Raw genomic sequence first — 16442 nt, 5'->3', positions numbered from 1 at the left:
AATGCACAATAAATGCCTTGTGTGGAAAAGCCCAAGGAAAACTAAGAAGACATCTTGATAGATTTATTCTCAGAGCGACTGGAGCGAAATCATCCACATTCTGATCCCATGAACCAGCACAGCGACAGTCACGTAGAGGCTTCTGCCAGGGGCACAGCCCAGTCTTTTAAGTCCTGTGTCAGCCACCCACAGCAGCGCACTCTGTATTGTGTCCTGTGGGGCTGAGGTGTCACAAGCATTTTTACTGACGAGGCTTAAATTAGTGCTGGCTTCAGTCAGGTCTGTAATATGAATAAAAAAGCTTCTCTGGGCGAGATGATTGTTCAGATGGTGAATGCCTTTCCTTTGCTTTTTCTTCTTCTTCATGAACACTGTTCATGAAGAGCAGGAGGGAGACTGAAAAGACAATTTAAGGATTCGCATGGGAAGATGCCTGATGACTGGCACTGCCACGCTGGAAGCCTGATCCAAGCTGGAACCAGCATTGGCGTCAAAGCAGACATTCGATCGGGTGGTCTCTCCTGCTGCCCTGCCCTCACCCTTCCTCCCAGTCCCAGGGACCTCAGGTCAGCATATGTGCAAATGTTCCGAGTTTTCCTTACTACAACTCCATGAGGTAGGTTGAATGACTCGAGGCACGCACCCAGCAAGCTGGGGATTTGAACCCACTTCTCCCCAGATTGGAGCCTGGCACTCCGAGTACTAAGGCACAGACATCCTAGAAGCTGAACAGCTGTTAGAAAATGGAGGGTCAGAGTCACCACATGTTTCCCTTTCCTTATTGGATGTAGGTGGAGGAGCTCAGGGGGAGGCTTCTTTGGCCAGAATTGGACAGCTTTGCCCCATTTGCCACAAGACTGTGGCTCTCTTCACACGTTGCATTTTATCCCACTACAAACCGGTCCTTTTGATTCCGGATCCTTTCCGGGATTCAGATTGGGCCTGTATACAGGCATCTCTCATAGCACTTCCCTCCCCTCTATACCTTTTCATGGTTGCATGGAAAAATCAGGACAGAAGGCTGATCACTGGTTCCTGTAACATGGTTGACGGCTCCGCCCATCCCTCCGCTCCTCCCAGCAGGCGGCAGTTTGGAAGCCCTTGTAGTGCCTTTAAAGGTGGAGGGAACCCTCCTTCCAGATACGTTTGCTTGGGTCGGCTTCCCATCTCCTGGCTTTCTTCCCCTGACCCCCCATTCTGTTGTTGCTCTTCTCCCTTATCCTGGCTTCCCAGTCCTACGGATGTTTTCACAGGCATGAGTGCAAGTCCATTCAATGGCTGTATGCACATACACGCCAACCCTGCGCAGATGTCTGCCCCACCTTCTTCCGTGCCGTCCTAGCTGGTTGCCACTCAGAAGACATGGTTTGAATCAAAGTAGCCCCTCCCTCCCTCCCTCCCTGGCATGTGTGCAAAGGAGCAGGGGTGGGGCTGGGGAATCTTCTTTTCATCTCTTATCTTGTGCTGACGTTGATTCTGAGCTTGGAGGGGTGGGGGATCACATCTGTCTTCCTTCGTTGCAGGGAGGCATTTTACCCTCTTCTCCCTCCAACTGAGAAATGTGTTCAGGCGTTTACATGGCAGACATATGGTTTGAATCGAGGAAAGTCCTTCCTTGGCAAGACTTGAGTGGAGGCAGGAGTTGCCCTCCAACCGTGCGCCCTCCCCTCCTTGTAAGGAAGGGAGAGAGCGCAATTGGCAGGCGATTCCTGCCCTCACACCTGTCAAATCTGCTTGGTCTCCTTCCAGGCAAGGAACCCTCCTGCCTGTTCTTCCCTCCTTGCCAAGAGGATCCCCACTCAGCTGCAACACGCTCCGCAGCCCATCCTCAATGCCTTTGTCATCCTGACTGCACCTCCAACAACTGAAAACAAATGCCCACGGCCGCCCAGACACAGTGGTTTCTTCCACTATTGGAGAATTTCATGGGAAGGTCATGGCGCTCCTGTTCCGTGGGCTGGAAAAAATACCACATTTTTTGTGCTTGGGGAAAAAACAGGATAGGTTGGGGAAAAGGGTGGGAGACGCTCTGGAGGTTCATGATGTCATCGAAAGAGCCCGCAAACTTCTGTGAGACAGCCATCTCAATAGCAGGATAAAAGCTCTGTGTGAAGAAGCTCTGTGTGTGCTTCTGTGGCTAATGCAGGTTTTAAAAGCACTGGGCTGCACAATCTCAAAGATGGTGTATCCTTGGTGCCAAATTTACTGATCGAGAAATTGATCTGAAAACAACATGGAATGATTCCAGCTTGCATCTGTAGTCTCATAGTGACTCCCCACCCCCACCCCCATTCCCTGTTTCTGCTGCCAAAATGAATGATCTAGGTCCTAAATTCTAGGACAAGTGGGTAGTGCCACCTTCTTTTCTGAGTAACAGAGATAATCCGCAGAGATGCAACTGCAAGGAAGGAAACACCATGTTTTCCTCATCTTCCCATCATTGCTTAGTTGATGTGTTTCTGCAGGCAATTGTTGATCAGGGCAATTCTCTGTCCAATTACCCAATTCAGTTGAAGTAGAACTATATGTGCACATAGCAAAAAGAAAAAAAAAAAGAGGCTAGAAGCAGCATATGGCGCTCTCCTAACTCCTGCACTTCCAGTATGAGAGAACAAAAAAGAATGAAAAATGCAGAATGTACCAACAGTGACATTTGAACTATTTTTCACCTGTTCATAAATTCAGCCAGCCAGCAGGAGTTTTATATTGCTTAGGAATGGTAGTTTGGCCACCAGTCTGTCAAACAAGAAGCAGGCTGTCATGAAATCTGTCAATCAGATTTCCAGTTTGTAGGAACTTGGTCTCAAAAATACCCAAGGGCTAAAACCAACGTTACGTGAGCAGACCTCTGCTCACACAACAGAAGTTTTGTTTCTCCTAAAGACCCCCACATGCCGCCCCCACCCCTGCAGAAGGACACCATTGGATACAACCCTAAGTGTTCAAAATTTATCTAGATTTGTATCCTGCGAATGCTAAAGGTTCCGAGTGAACAACAGCAGTTTTATAACAGCAAAACTCAGAGGTCTCAAACCATTAGCTATCCAGACAGCAAGGAGTGTGGCCAGTGAGCTGGAAGAGCTGCTAAACCTCATGGAAGAGCTAAACCACTTTGCAGGTAACACCATGAAATCCAGTAAAAACGATTCACACATCAAAACTCCTTGGGTACAGGGGCAAAAATGAACACAAGCAAATTTTCCAGGTTGAGTTACTTAATAGGTAAGATGTATAACAATTCAGCAAAAGAAAAAAGTGCTTCTCAAAGAAAATCTGTAGCCGAGATGGTGGAAGTCCTAACACAGAAGGGACAGATTCATGCTTCATTCATTCAACCGTGGTGGTTTCTCAAGTGAATTGGCATTGCTCTCTCTCTGCTCAGTGGCTACATAAAATAACTTTGAAATGGACAAAGACATCTAGCACCTATGGACTTTTGCCAAAGGGAGAGAGAGAGAAACCAGACACTGCAATGCAAGCAAGAGTAATGGAAACTTAAGCAGCACAAAGCTATACTTCTAAGCATGTTAAAATTTGGTAAACGAGAGCAGCTAAAGACCAGCTTTCAGGCTTTTCTTTGCACACAATCCAATCAGACTCTTTCCTTAATTTTGCTTGAGAGACTATGTCTTTCACACCATTTTGCAGAATTTGGGTGTTAGATTGGGTCATTGCCACTATGGATATTTACAAAATACATAAAAATGCTTGCAAAAGTGGTTATTTGCAGTGTAGAGACACTTTACAACAAGTGTTTTCAGAGAGACTCTCAGGGGATTGTACTACCCAGTCAGTTCTCCATAGCCTCATCCCCCCATTCCTGCATCCAGAGCCAGTCCTTAAATCTTGGGTTATGTAGAAGAGCAATTCCCCTTCATGGATCACTGCCTTGTTGTGGCGAAGGGGCTTGCATAACTCAGTGAAGCCATAAACTATGCCGTGCAGGGCCACCCAAGACGGACAGGTCATGGCGGAGAGTTCTGACAAAATGTGGTCCACTGGAGAAGGAAATGGCAACCCACTCCAGTATTCTTGCCAAGAAAACCACATGGAACGTATCACAAGGCTAAAAGATATGATGCTGGAAGATGAGACCCTCAGGTCGGAAGGTGTCCAATATACTACTGGGGAAGAGCAGAGGGAATTTCCAAGTAGTGCCAGAAAGAGTGAAGCGGCTGGGCCAAAGCCGAAAGGAAACTCAGCTGTGGATGTGTCTGGTGGTGAAAAGAAAATCCGATGCTGTAAAGAACAATATTGTTTAGGAACCTGGAATGTCAGATCAATGAATCAAGGTAAGCTGGAGGTGGTCAAACATGAGATGGCAAGACTGAACATCGACATCTTGGGAATCAGCGAACTAAAATGGACAGGCATGGGCGAATTTAATTCAGGTGACCATCATATCTACTACTGTGGGCAAGAATCCCTTAGAAGAAATGGAGTAGCACTCATAGTCAACAAAAGGGTGGGAAAAGCAGTACTGGGGTACAATCTCAAAAACAATAGAATGATCTCAGTATGAATCCAAGGCCAACCATTCAACATCACAGTAATTCACGTCTATGCCCCAACCACTGATGCCGAAGAAGCTGAGGTTGATCGGTTCTATGAAGACCTACAACACCTTCTAGAACTAACATCAAAAAAAGATGTCCTCTTCATCATAGGGGATTGGAATGCTAAAGTAGGAAGTCAAGAAATCACCGGGATAACAGGCAGGCATGGCCTTGGTGTACAAAATGAAGCAGGACAAAAGCTAATAGAGTTTTGCCAAGAGAACACGCTGATCATGGCAAACACTCTTTTCCAACAGCACAAGAGACGACTTTACACATGGACATCACCAGATGGTCAAAATCGAAATCAGATTGATTATGTCCTTTGCAGCCAAAGATGGAGAAGCTCTATACAGTCAGTAAAAACAAGACCTGGAGCTGACTGTGGCTCAGATCATGAGCTTCTTGTTGCAAAATTTCGGCTTAAATTGAAGAACGTAGGGAAAACCACTAAACCATTCAGGTGTGACCTAAATCATATCCCTTATGAATATACAGTGGAGGTGACGACTAGATTTCAGGGATTAGACCTGATAGACAGAGTGCCTGAGGAACTATGGACGGAGGTCCGTAACATTGTTCAGGAGGCAGCAACTCAACCCATCCCAAAGAAAAAGAAATGCAAGAAAGCAAAGTGGCTGTCTGAGGAGGCTTTACAAGTAGCTGAGGAAAGAAGGGAAGCGAAAAGCAAGGGAGAAAGGGGAAGATATATCCAACTGAATGCAGAGTTCCAGAGAATAGCAAGGAGAGACAAGAAGGCCTTCTTAAATGAACAATGCAAAGAAATCGAGGAAAACAACAGAATGGGAAAGACTAGAGATCTCTTCAAGAAAATCGGAGATCTCAAGGGAACGTTTTGTGCAAGGACGGGCATGATAAAGGACAAAGAAGGCAGGGACCTAACAGAAGCAGATGAGATTAAGAAGAGGTGGAAAGAATACACAGAAGAACTATACAGGAAAGATCTGAATGTCCCTGATAGCCATGATAGTGCGGTCACTGAACTTGAGCCAGACATTCTTGAGAGTGAAGTCAAGTGGGCCTTAGGAAGCATTAGTAACAACAAAGCTAGCGGAGAAGACAGTATTCCAGCTGAGCTATTTAAAATCCTAAAAGATGATGCTGTTAAAGTGCTGCACTCAATATGCCAACAAATTTGGAACACTCAACAGTGGCCGCAAGACTGGAAAAGGTCAGTTTACATTCCAATTCCAAAGAAGGGCAATGCCAAAGAGTGTTCAAACTACCGCACAATTGCGCTCATTTCACATGCCAGCAAGGAGATGCTCAAAATGACAAAATCCTACAAGCTAGGCTTCAGCAGTATGCGAACCGAGAACTACCGGAAGTACAAGCTGGGTTTCGAAGAGGCAGAGAAACTAGAGATCAAATCTGGAAAAGACCCTGATGCTGGGAAAGACTGAAGGCAAAAGGAGAAGGGGATGGCAGAGGATGAGATGGCTAGATAGCATCACCGATGCAATGAATATGAACTTGAGCACGCTCCGGGAGAGAGCGCAGGACAGGAAGGCCTGGCGTGCTATGGTCCATGGGGTCACGAAGAGTAGGACACGACTGAACGACTGAACAACAACAAGAAGAGCCATTAAGATGGATTGGAACCCAGTGGTTTTAAACAGTGTCCTGGGGAAATCTGTAGTTCCTCCGAAGCTTATCAAGGATTCCTAGAATATGGGGTTTATCCAACACTGCCCACAACACTACACTGCCTGCAGGACCCAGTGTGAGCACAATGGGAAGCTAGTGCTTCCTAAAGCAATTGGAAATGACCTGAAACATTTGTTTCTGGAATGGGACAGGTCAGCAGAGCTCCATTCTGGGAGCTCTGCTGACCTACCCTGTATCGAAATGAGCATTTTGGCTCATTTGGTTTAGGAAACATTAGTTTACCATTGTGCTAGAGATGGGCCATGCTGATGCACAGACAGCGTAGGCTACTGCCCTAAGGTTCTTTGAAAATCACCGCTACTGATGAGCGTGCAGCTATGGGGAGTGTTGGGTATGCTCCAGCGTGCATTATAAGTTTGGTTGGAGGCAACAGCAAGGCTAAAGAGGCCCCAACAGTAGGGATGGGGAGAAATTGGTTCAGTTTGCATTTTAACTTCATTCATTCATTCATTCATTCATTCATTCCATTTCTATACTGCCCAATAGCCAAAGCTTTCTGGGCGGTTCACAAAAATTAAAACCAAAAAGCACACAAAATTTAAAACCAAAAAGCACACAAAAGCACACATTAATTTTAATGTGAGCTAACCATGGGGTCACGAAGAGTCGGACACGACTTAACGACTGAACAACAACAACCTATTTTTGTCATTTCGAACTCTATGCAAACTAAAACTCAGTTATCCTTTAAATTCTGCATTTCTCCAAATTTTGCAGTGGAGTTCTGTAATAAAAAAATGCATGCAAAATTCATATATTAGGTAACGGATGTATTAGGAGAAATGTGCACAAAAATGCTTATGAATTTTCATGTGAATTTTTTTAAAAATCTCAAACTACAGGATGAACCAAACTTAAGACTGGAGAAATTCTCAATGTTCAAGATGAACCAAATTTAAGATTGGAAAAATGAGAAACTGAAATTGACAGATTTGTCCATCCCTACTGAATGGTGCCCAATAAGCATGCATTTTAGAACATGTCCTGAAAGACCCCAGAGGAACAATTTTCCACAGCAGATAAATTGGTATGGAATGGGTTCCCAGAAAGGAGGAATGTTGAAAGACCCTGCTATAGGCCATCTCAGCCGGCATCAACCTTGAAATCACCAGGTGATACAATATCCTGAGCAGTTAGAGGAGTGTTGGGCTAAAAGAACTACTTATTCTTCCATGAAGTCACTTCATCGAAACTCAGCTGACCAAGCTCACATGGAGCTGATCATCTGGACCATCTGTGACAGTCAAGTCAACTGAACACGGTCGGAGACTGATCTGGATACAAGCCTGCATCAGTCCTTTACAAAGATATGAAGATGGTCATTAGTATGCTGAAAAATGTACACGTAAATAGAAGATGTCTGTGGATGATGTTATATTAGAACTGTTGCTTAGTGAGATGTGAACAAGCTCTTGCTTCTGTACATGGCTCACTGATTCATGAACCTCTTGCAAATCATGTCAGTATATGGCCAATTCAGCAGTACGATGGCTCACCTGATTACTCGGACGAGATCGTGAAAGGCTTTGTCAACATTTAGTGGTGGGTCCTTAGCACTGGTTTCTATATATGGAATCTGGAAAACAAAGGGACAGTAACTCTTACATATATATCATAGGGAAAAGGTCTTCCATGGGGATTCAAGAGGAAGTAAACATATGAGCGCACAGGAGAAATGTGATTAATCAAAGAAAGAAGATGGCTTGTACTAAGTTTACAGTATCATTTTATTTTCTCCAGTGGGCCTGCAGATAGCTAGTTAGGAAGCTGAAAACTTAGAAAAATGACAGAGCTGTTCAGAGAGTTACATTACTATAGGAAACTTGACAATAGTAGCAACAACAAAAAGGGTATGGGTAACATGTTCAGGGTTTCTTCTGCTATGTTGTGTATACACTCTTTCATTGAAGAAGATGGCTTGATAAAGGTGATCTTTAGTGGCATAACTGCACAATTACCATGCTCCAGTTGTCAGTCAGTCAATTTCATTGCATATAACCATAGATTCTTACAACCTTGTATCAGTTTAATACGACATTAACTGTCATGGCTGCCCACAAAGAATCCTGGGAATGGTAGTTTGGTGAGGGTGGTGTTACAGGTCCCTCCCCTCCCCTCCCCTTCCACAGAATTAGAGTTCCTGGGGAGAACGAACGGCTGTTAAATCACCCTACATCTGTAGTATTGATACATATTTACAAGGAGATCTATATTATAGCAGCTTTCGCCAGAGAAAATGCTTTCATTTGAAATATGCAAAATGGCTAATGATGTACCCCAAAGAATTATTCTGTTTTCTGATATCCTAGAAAAGGCTGGGGTTGGTGTATAATTATACACATCTGCATAAAGACAGTCAATCTATTAACCAACAATAATTCTTTGACTGCAACCACATGATTGGTCTGTTGCGTGAAAAAAGTACATTTTTGTCCTGAACTGACTGGCAGTCCATTTAACTGGATGACCCCAAGTTCTAATAATCTGAGGCAAAGAAAATAACGTTTCTCTGTTCATTCTCTCTCTAACTTCTATCATTCTATATACTTCCATTACTCCTCCTCAGTAATCTTTTTCCAAGCTGAAAAAGCCCCACCTTCTTAGGCCTTTCTTCATAGAGTAGATGTCCCCTTCCCTTGATAATTTTGAAGGTGCCTTTTATGTGTACCTTCTCCAGCTTTGTTATATTCCTTTTTGGAGATGGGACAAACACAACTACACACAGTATTCTAAATGTGGTTTTATGACATTTCATATTGGCATTAGGTTACCTGCTGTTATTTTACATTTTATGACAAAGGTACCCTTAAAGTGGAGCCGTTCTGACTGACAGAGGTTTCTCTTGTCCCCAAAACGTTATCTAGTGCCTTATAAATCTAAAACTTCCTCCATCATACAGATGCACTGAGAGCCTGCAGCCCTGTCAAACTAACTTCAAATAAAGTGCTATCTTAGTGGGACTGAGTTTCAGTCTATCACCTAAAAACTAAGTTTCAAGTTTGCCTCTTAACTACGCTACCCCATGTAGTGAAGCTAGAAGAATTCAATTAACGCGCATTCCTATTTAAAATGACCCCATCTGTACTTCTTGGATGAATATCTGTGGATGTTGTAATGCAATTCACAACAGTTGAAGTGTGTATCCAAATATGAATTTCAACATGTATTTCGAGAGGAAGCTGTTGTTGTTGTTGTTGTTGTTGTTTTTAATAAAATTTGCCAATTGATGTGGAATCTGAACAGAATTATGGGTGTACACCATGCAAGAGTGACACAGACTAGAAACAAATGCACCTATCCATAACCCCATGCCATTGGTAACCAGCTACATCTACCCCTCCTTTTTTTTATTTCTCCCAGTACTCTATAACTATCAAGATATTTTGTGATGTCTCTGTGACAAATCACACAATGCACCCACCACAAGGCCAACAAGCCCATCATAAATTCAATTAGTGATTAGGGGCAGTATCCAATGTTACTCCTACTCAGAGTAGACCCATTGAAGTGAATGGGTTTAGTTTACATGGGACTACCATTGGATACTGCCCTAGGATCCCATCAGCCAGGATTCAAGCTGTCTACCCTAAGTAGTAGCTGGTCTCTGCTAGAGACAGACCAGCTTCGCTGCCAACTAGCATACTAAATGGAAATTACAGCAATTGATTGAACAGGTACCTTAAGCTACGGAGACTCCCCCTAAGCCCCAGCTGCTCTTGTTGGTCATACAATGGCCAAAGAAAAACAAAAACAAATAGCATGGGAAGAAACCAAAGGACGTACATTGTGCTTTGCTGCCATTTCCTTTCCTTGCTCCCGGGTGATTTTTCGCAAATGCATTAGATCAACTTTGTTCGCCACCAAAATCATTGGAAAAGATTCTCTGGAAGATTAAAAGAATAAGAGAGCATCATTACAAATGTCTGTTTGTCTTAGGTGTAATGTTAATTCTAGTACTTCAGTAAGAAAAACCTGCCAGTTTGATCAAAGAATCTCACATACGGTTTAGCAACAAAAAACTAATACTGCAACAAGCTTTGGCATGGGTTTCCAGGTGATTCAGTGGCCAAGATTCAACGAAGGACCTGCATGGGACCGACACTATTTAACTTGTTCGTAAATGATCTGGATTTAGGGGTGAGCAGTTGAGATGGCCAAGTCTGTGGATGACTCTGAGGGTGGTTCCAGATGAGGCTTTTATGGTGCCATTGCTCTGCCTCATTCATGGAATTTTACAGGGGATGTAGAGGTTGGTGTCTTTTACTTATGACCTTCCTGTGTTTTCTTATTGCTTCTTCCATCTTTTTCCTTAATGCAGAAACTCTGTTAAGGAGAAAAAGATGGAATAGCTACACAATGCCTTCTGATAGCTAGCACTAGGAACCCCTCCATCTGGAAGCACTCAGAATTGCTCAGGATGGTAAAAACCCAAGCAGATTATGAAGAGCTCCAAAATGCTCTCTGCAGAATGAGGGCTTTTCTATGCTAGGCATTTTATCATTCCCTACACATGATTGTTTAAAGGTTCTTTAGACAACATCATGAACCTCCAGGTTTGCTTCTGTGTTTAACCAGCACTTTTTGTGAGTTTTTTAAGAGCAGGAAAAATGCGGTATTTAATTGGAAAGAGAAAGAAAGCATGATTTCCTCTTGTGTATTTGTGCTACTCGGCTATACTACAGGGCCACCTAGAGGTTATGTACCAGAAAAGCAGGAAAGGAAACGCTTGTTGTGTAGTGATTGGATCTCAATTCTGTGATGAAAAGGAAAGTTAATACAGCAAATTAACAGCTGATTAACAGACTCATGTAGAAAAGCTCTCAACGAGTGGGAAGCAAATGGCAAGTGAGGCTCGATGTAAGTAAGTGAAAAGTGAAACACTGGGGCAAACCCCCCTTTCTTTGTATATACACTGCTGAGATCTGGATAAATGGTGACTAGAAAATTTATCTTGGGGGCGTGGATAACTCAGTGTGCGGTGGTGGTTTAAAAAGCAAATTCCATGCCAGGCATGATTAGGAAAAGGACTGAAAATTTAAAGAGCACTGGTATTGTAATGCCTTTATACAAGTCTATGGGGCAGCTGCATTTGGAATATTCTGTACAGTTCTGCTTCATCCATTTCTCAAAAAGGGCACTGTAGTACTGGAAAAAGGGACAGAAAAAGGCAGTCAGGATGGCCAATGGGAAAGGTTTTTTAGTTTGAGAAAAAAGGCAAAAGGAAACAGGGTAGAGGTTAAAATTATGAATGCGGTGGAGGGAGTGTGGAATTAAAGGAAGTTTATCTCCTCTTCCCCTGCAGTTCTCATACACCATCCTGCATTGTTTATGGGGACTCCCTGACCCCCCACAGAGGCTTTTCAGGGGTTGCAGGTGGCTGGAGGGCAGGCGTGCATAACCTTTTCAGCTCCAAGGGTTGCATCTGGTGTGAACAGCACATGTGTGCGACACCCACACGGTTACCCCAATTAGGCAAGTTAATTTAATATTTCACATTCAGTGATTTAATTTATGATGTTTCAGCTTGCACCCATGCTCTCCCAACTCTCCCAATCAAGCCGTTTACTTTTAACTATTTACGTAGCTTTCCAAGCTTTTGAGAAATGTGCTCCTCTCTGCTGCCTGACAGCAAAGAGGGCAAAGAGTCATAGAGGCCACCGTGAGCAGCTGCCCAATTGTCTCCTGCTCACAGAGGGCTCTGTTGTTGCTGTCCTCTGACTCCGGCTCCTAGAACGTCCTCCTGGAAGTGGGAAGATACTTTTCAGGGAAGGAGCTGGCGAGTGAACTAGGAGAAGGGTGAGGCAGAGGCAGGGGTGTGTGTCTGAAGTGCAACAAACCAGTGGTGGTGGTGGGAGGGGATAAGCAACACCGCAAAGGACTCAGTCCTGCGGCAGCCTTCGCAGCAGTGTGGTTATTTTGGCGGCACTGGGATTTTCATAGTGGCTGGGGATCTAGGTAGCTTCAGAACAGGGCTTAGGGGTTTGGGACGCTCTACCGTAGGAGGAAAAAGGGGACAGGACATTTTTCTTCCACAAGCTTCCTTAAGTTATCCTATTTTAGGATCCGAGCCAATGGGTTGGATCCAGGCTTAAGTCATATTTGGATTAGACCTGTTGAAATAAATGAGACTTAAATTAGTTGTGACTAACTTAGGTCCCATTGATTTCAGTGGGTCTGCTCTTAGTGTGACCAAGTCTGGGTCCAACCTAATATCTTTTATAAATATGGACTTTCCAGAATACTGCATTAATATAAATTGGGAATATTTTACATTCCAGAATCCCAAATGGATTACAAAACCCTCCACCCCCACCCTATTACAGATGACCTTTCCTTTTAGCAATGTGTGGTGTATCCATTGCATATATAACTGTAGAGTATCTCACACATAAGAAACACTATGCTATTCCTTTAAAAAACCTCAGGAGGACACCTATAATAAGTTTTGGTAACCTGCAGATTTATTTAAATATAATTAATGGATAAGAATTAAATGATGGCTCATAAGAGTCAAATGATGGCTCATAAAAGTCAAATGATGACATTCCTACCACAAATAAAAATACCTGCGATCAGTACAGAATGTAAAGTCAGTGATGTATAAATTATCTCAAGGTAGGACTTCAAGGTACTTGTTCCCCAACAGAATTCACTTGGGTTCAAGGCACTCACTGCTCCAGGATACCCACCTGTCTTTGACTCGGAGGATGAGTTGATGGAACCTGTCCACATGCTCAAAGCTGGCTTTATCTGTGACTGAATAGACTATAAGGAACCCATCTCCTGTCCTCATGTACTGCTCTCTCATTGCACTGAATTCTTCCTGGCCTGCAGTATCCAGGACTAATGATGGCAAAGAAAGAGAAAACACATGATTTTTAATCACCATCCCCCAAACATTATCTTTTTCCACACCAAATTGCGTATTCTAAGCCCCCAATCTGGTTCCCTCCAGATGTTTTGGACCACAGCTCCAGGCATTCCTAACCCCTGGCCATGATGTGGGGGTTGTTGCCCAAACATCTGGATGGCATCAGGCCAGAGAAGGCTGGCCCAAGTGGTTACTTCGGAGCAGGGCAACTTCAGGAGGTCTGGGGGGAAGTTTCCGCTCCCACCTGGGGGCAGTACCCCTGCTGCTGCACCACCACCAAAATTTGGCAACGCAGCAGCAAAGCAATCAGCTGCCAATCTTTGGTGGTGCTACGAAGGCTGAAAAGGGCCAAACTTAGCTTGTTTTAAAGCTGAATTTGGCCCTTTTTATCCTTTCTTGTGTTGCGCTGCCAAAATTTAACAGATTTCAATGGCAAACCACTGATTGCTTTGCTCTCGCTGCATCACCAGATTTCAGTGGTGCCTTGGCGGGGGGCAGCGCAGACCCCACTGAAGGCCAGGGGAACCACATCAAGGGGAGCTCACCCTTGATTTACTAAACAGCAAAGCCTTGTCCTTACATGCCTCCATATGCATGCTAAATGTGTGGAGGGAGGTGAGGGACTCCTATTTGCCCTTCCTCTGATGTCCACAGGATTGAGCAGGATGTGTGAAAAGGTGTGCAACTGTATGTACTGTATACAGGCACTCCTTATTCCACATCCTGCTCAAGCGCATGGATGTCAAGTAGTGGGGACAGTGTGGTGATGTTTGCGACAGGGCTGGTGCAGTCCCATCTCCTCCATGCATTTAGTATACACATGGAAGTACGCATGGAGAAAGCCAGTTGTGGTGTCGTGGTTAGAGGGTTGGACTGGGAATGGAGAAACCCAAGTTCTAATCCCCACTCGGCCTCTGAAGCTCACTGGGTGGCTTTGGGCCAGTCACTGACTCTCAGCCTAACCTACCTCACAGGGTTGTTGTGAGGATACAATGGAGAGGAGGAGGGCCATGTGAGCTGCCTTGGGTTCCTTGCAAGAGGGAAAAAAAGTGGGATGTCAATGTAATAATAAAAGTGAAACAGGGATGGGCAACGTGTGGCCCGCCACATGTTGGCCTGCAGCTCCCATCAGCCCTAGCCAGCATATCTAATGGTAAGAATGATGGGAGCTGCAGTCCAACAACCTGTAGAGGCTAGAGGGCTACAAGCTGCCCACCCCTATGTTAAGAGGTGCTTTGCGTGGCAGCCCAAGGCTCAGCGCCCCAGATCGTGCGTGTGTGCGTGCATGCGTGCATGCGTGTCCGTGTGCATGTGCGTGTTTTAGCAGACTGATGAACATTTGCATTGTGAGAATGAATAAGTATGATTTAGTGAACCAGACCAGAATTGGCTTGGGCATTGTGACAGTAATACTTCCTTTGAGGGTGACAGCATCTTATTTCCTTTTTCATACAGACATGTTTTCAGTTCCAAGCCCAGTATTTATTTTAAGCGCTCCTCTCTTTTAAAGCACGGGCCAGCCGCTTTGGGGAACACACCCTGCATCAGAGCAGAAATGAAATGAGGGGCAGTACAGCTGAGTCTGGAGAGAAAGAAGGGCATAGACTGGCAGGCCAGTGTAGCAGGAAAAGAACAGCTGTAGAAAAGGATTAAGAGCTTGTGCAGTGCACTCCAGACTCTGGGCATGGCCTGCAAATGCTAGTCAAAGGTCCCATTGAAAGCAATAACACTTAAAGTTATAGGGAATGGGTAGCTACAGCCAGCCTCTGCACAGCTGTGACTGGGATTAGGAAGCAAGAGATTCTACATCAAAGACTGCAGCTTCCAGGCAAGTTGATGCCTTTGGTTTTGGAAGTTAATCTTGTCTCTCTAGATAGGATCCTGCCAACTTTTTTGTATGTGAAAGTGACACCACTGCAATTGTTCTTCTCCTAGCCACCCCTCCACATAGCAATTTAACCACTGTAATGCCACTGGCGGTCTGATCCTGTGGCTACACTCAGAGTGCTGCTGCTTACAGCTCAGATGCAAACAATCCTATCTTCACAGAGCAGCAATTCAACTGCACAAAAGCAACATCAAAGGGAAAATAAAAATGCAGCAACTGCAGCAGTTACATCCATAACTGTTCTCACATTTACCATAACATCACAGCTGGAGGGAAACTGTGCATGGGAAGCACCAGTTGCTGTGCAGGAACATGAGGAACATAATCCCAGTGAACTGCACTCCCATTTATCAAAACATCTGATTATTGGAACCCCCGTCCCCAAAGCTGTTTGTGCAAATGACAATGTTGTATTCCTTGCTTGGTGAAAGATGAAGGTGGATTCATGCCCAATGCCTAGATATTAACTCTTTCAGAATTTTGGAGAAAGTGTGTGTGTGTGTGTGTGTGTGTGTCTGTATGTGTAAATGTTACCATCAGAGCAGTTACCTATTTAGTGCTATTACTGGGGTGTAGTGGTGGGGGGTCTCACAGGGACGAAGACCCGGGACTTTTTTAAGAGCCAGGTCTTGGCCAGGTCCCTCCCACTCCCAGCCTACTGCTGTGGGCCAGGCTCTTCCAGCCATCTCCTCCCCTTCCCTGCCCTCGAGTGAGGGTGAAGCTTCCATTGAGTATCATATTTTGAAAACCTAAAATGTTTATGTTTGAGTGAGTAAAAAGATTTTAACACCCCTGCATTTTTTTCTCAGACGTCCAATTGAAATACCACTGCTTTACTCTCAGCTGCACTGTTTTTGGATCCCAGTTGAAGGTTGTATATCTTACAAGGTTGTGTAATCTTAGAAGGGGGCGTGGCTGTGAGGGGGCGTGGCTGTGACTGTCACGAAGGGACACTTCTGAATTTGCCTCCACACTACTGGCTATTACATGGATGTAATTCTGGACTGCTGATTTACTCTTTAGCAAATCTGCAATTTGGTGTTCTGATCCTGCTCTTTTATTAATTCATTCATTAATTTAAGCCGCCTTGGGTTCCTTGCAAGAGGAAAAAAGGCAGGATATAAATGCAATAAATAAATAAAATAATAAATAATTTATATACTGCCTTTCCTCCAAAAAAATGGTGCTCAAGGTGGCTAACAATAAAATCCAGATTAAAAACTAAATATTAATTAAAACATATAAAAATAAATGAAAAACACAAATAAAAACACAACAATAAAAGAAATAAATAGCACCAAACCATTAAACCCCACTGCAGCAACAGACCAGCTTACATGCCAAAGACCTGCCTGAATAAGAACATCTTTGTCTGCCGGTGGAAGGGCAACAGAGAGGGGGCCAACCTAGGCTCTCTTAGCGGGGAGTTCCAGAGCCT

The 16442-nt window shown here is 44.2% G+C and overlaps 1 protein-coding gene across 10 annotated transcripts in view; it reads right to left on the bottom strand.

The window, feature by feature from the left end:
- The window catches only part of MRAS (muscle RAS oncogene homolog), a 77667-nt gene that overhangs the window by 12665 nt on the left and 48560 nt on the right, over positions 1 to 16442 (bottom strand). For all 10 annotated transcript variants that reach the window (XR_014784001.1, XM_084806791.1, XM_084806801.1 and 7 more), the window contains 3 exons: positions 12935 to 13088; positions 10029 to 10128; positions 7742 to 7821 (listed from right to left, as the gene is read on the bottom strand). Coding sequence is in view for 9 of the 10 variants with exons in the window: in XM_084806791.1 (XP_084662917.1) it covers positions 7742 to 7821; positions 10029 to 10128; positions 12935 to 13088 (334 nt within the window). In the remaining variant the exon portion in view is untranslated. The remainder of the gene's footprint in view (positions 1 to 7741; positions 7822 to 10028; positions 10129 to 12934; positions 13089 to 16442) is intronic.

The sequence above is a fragment of the Heloderma suspectum genome, chromosome 1 (assembly GCF_057233095.1).
Source record: "Heloderma suspectum isolate Gila_16-S chromosome 1, 16-S_ref, whole genome shotgun sequence".
In the NCBI taxonomy this organism is placed as follows: domain Eukaryota; kingdom Metazoa; phylum Chordata; class Lepidosauria; order Squamata; family Helodermatidae; genus Heloderma; species Heloderma suspectum.
Note: the sequence above shows the minus strand (reverse complement) of the source record. Positions and strands in the feature narration are given on the sequence as shown.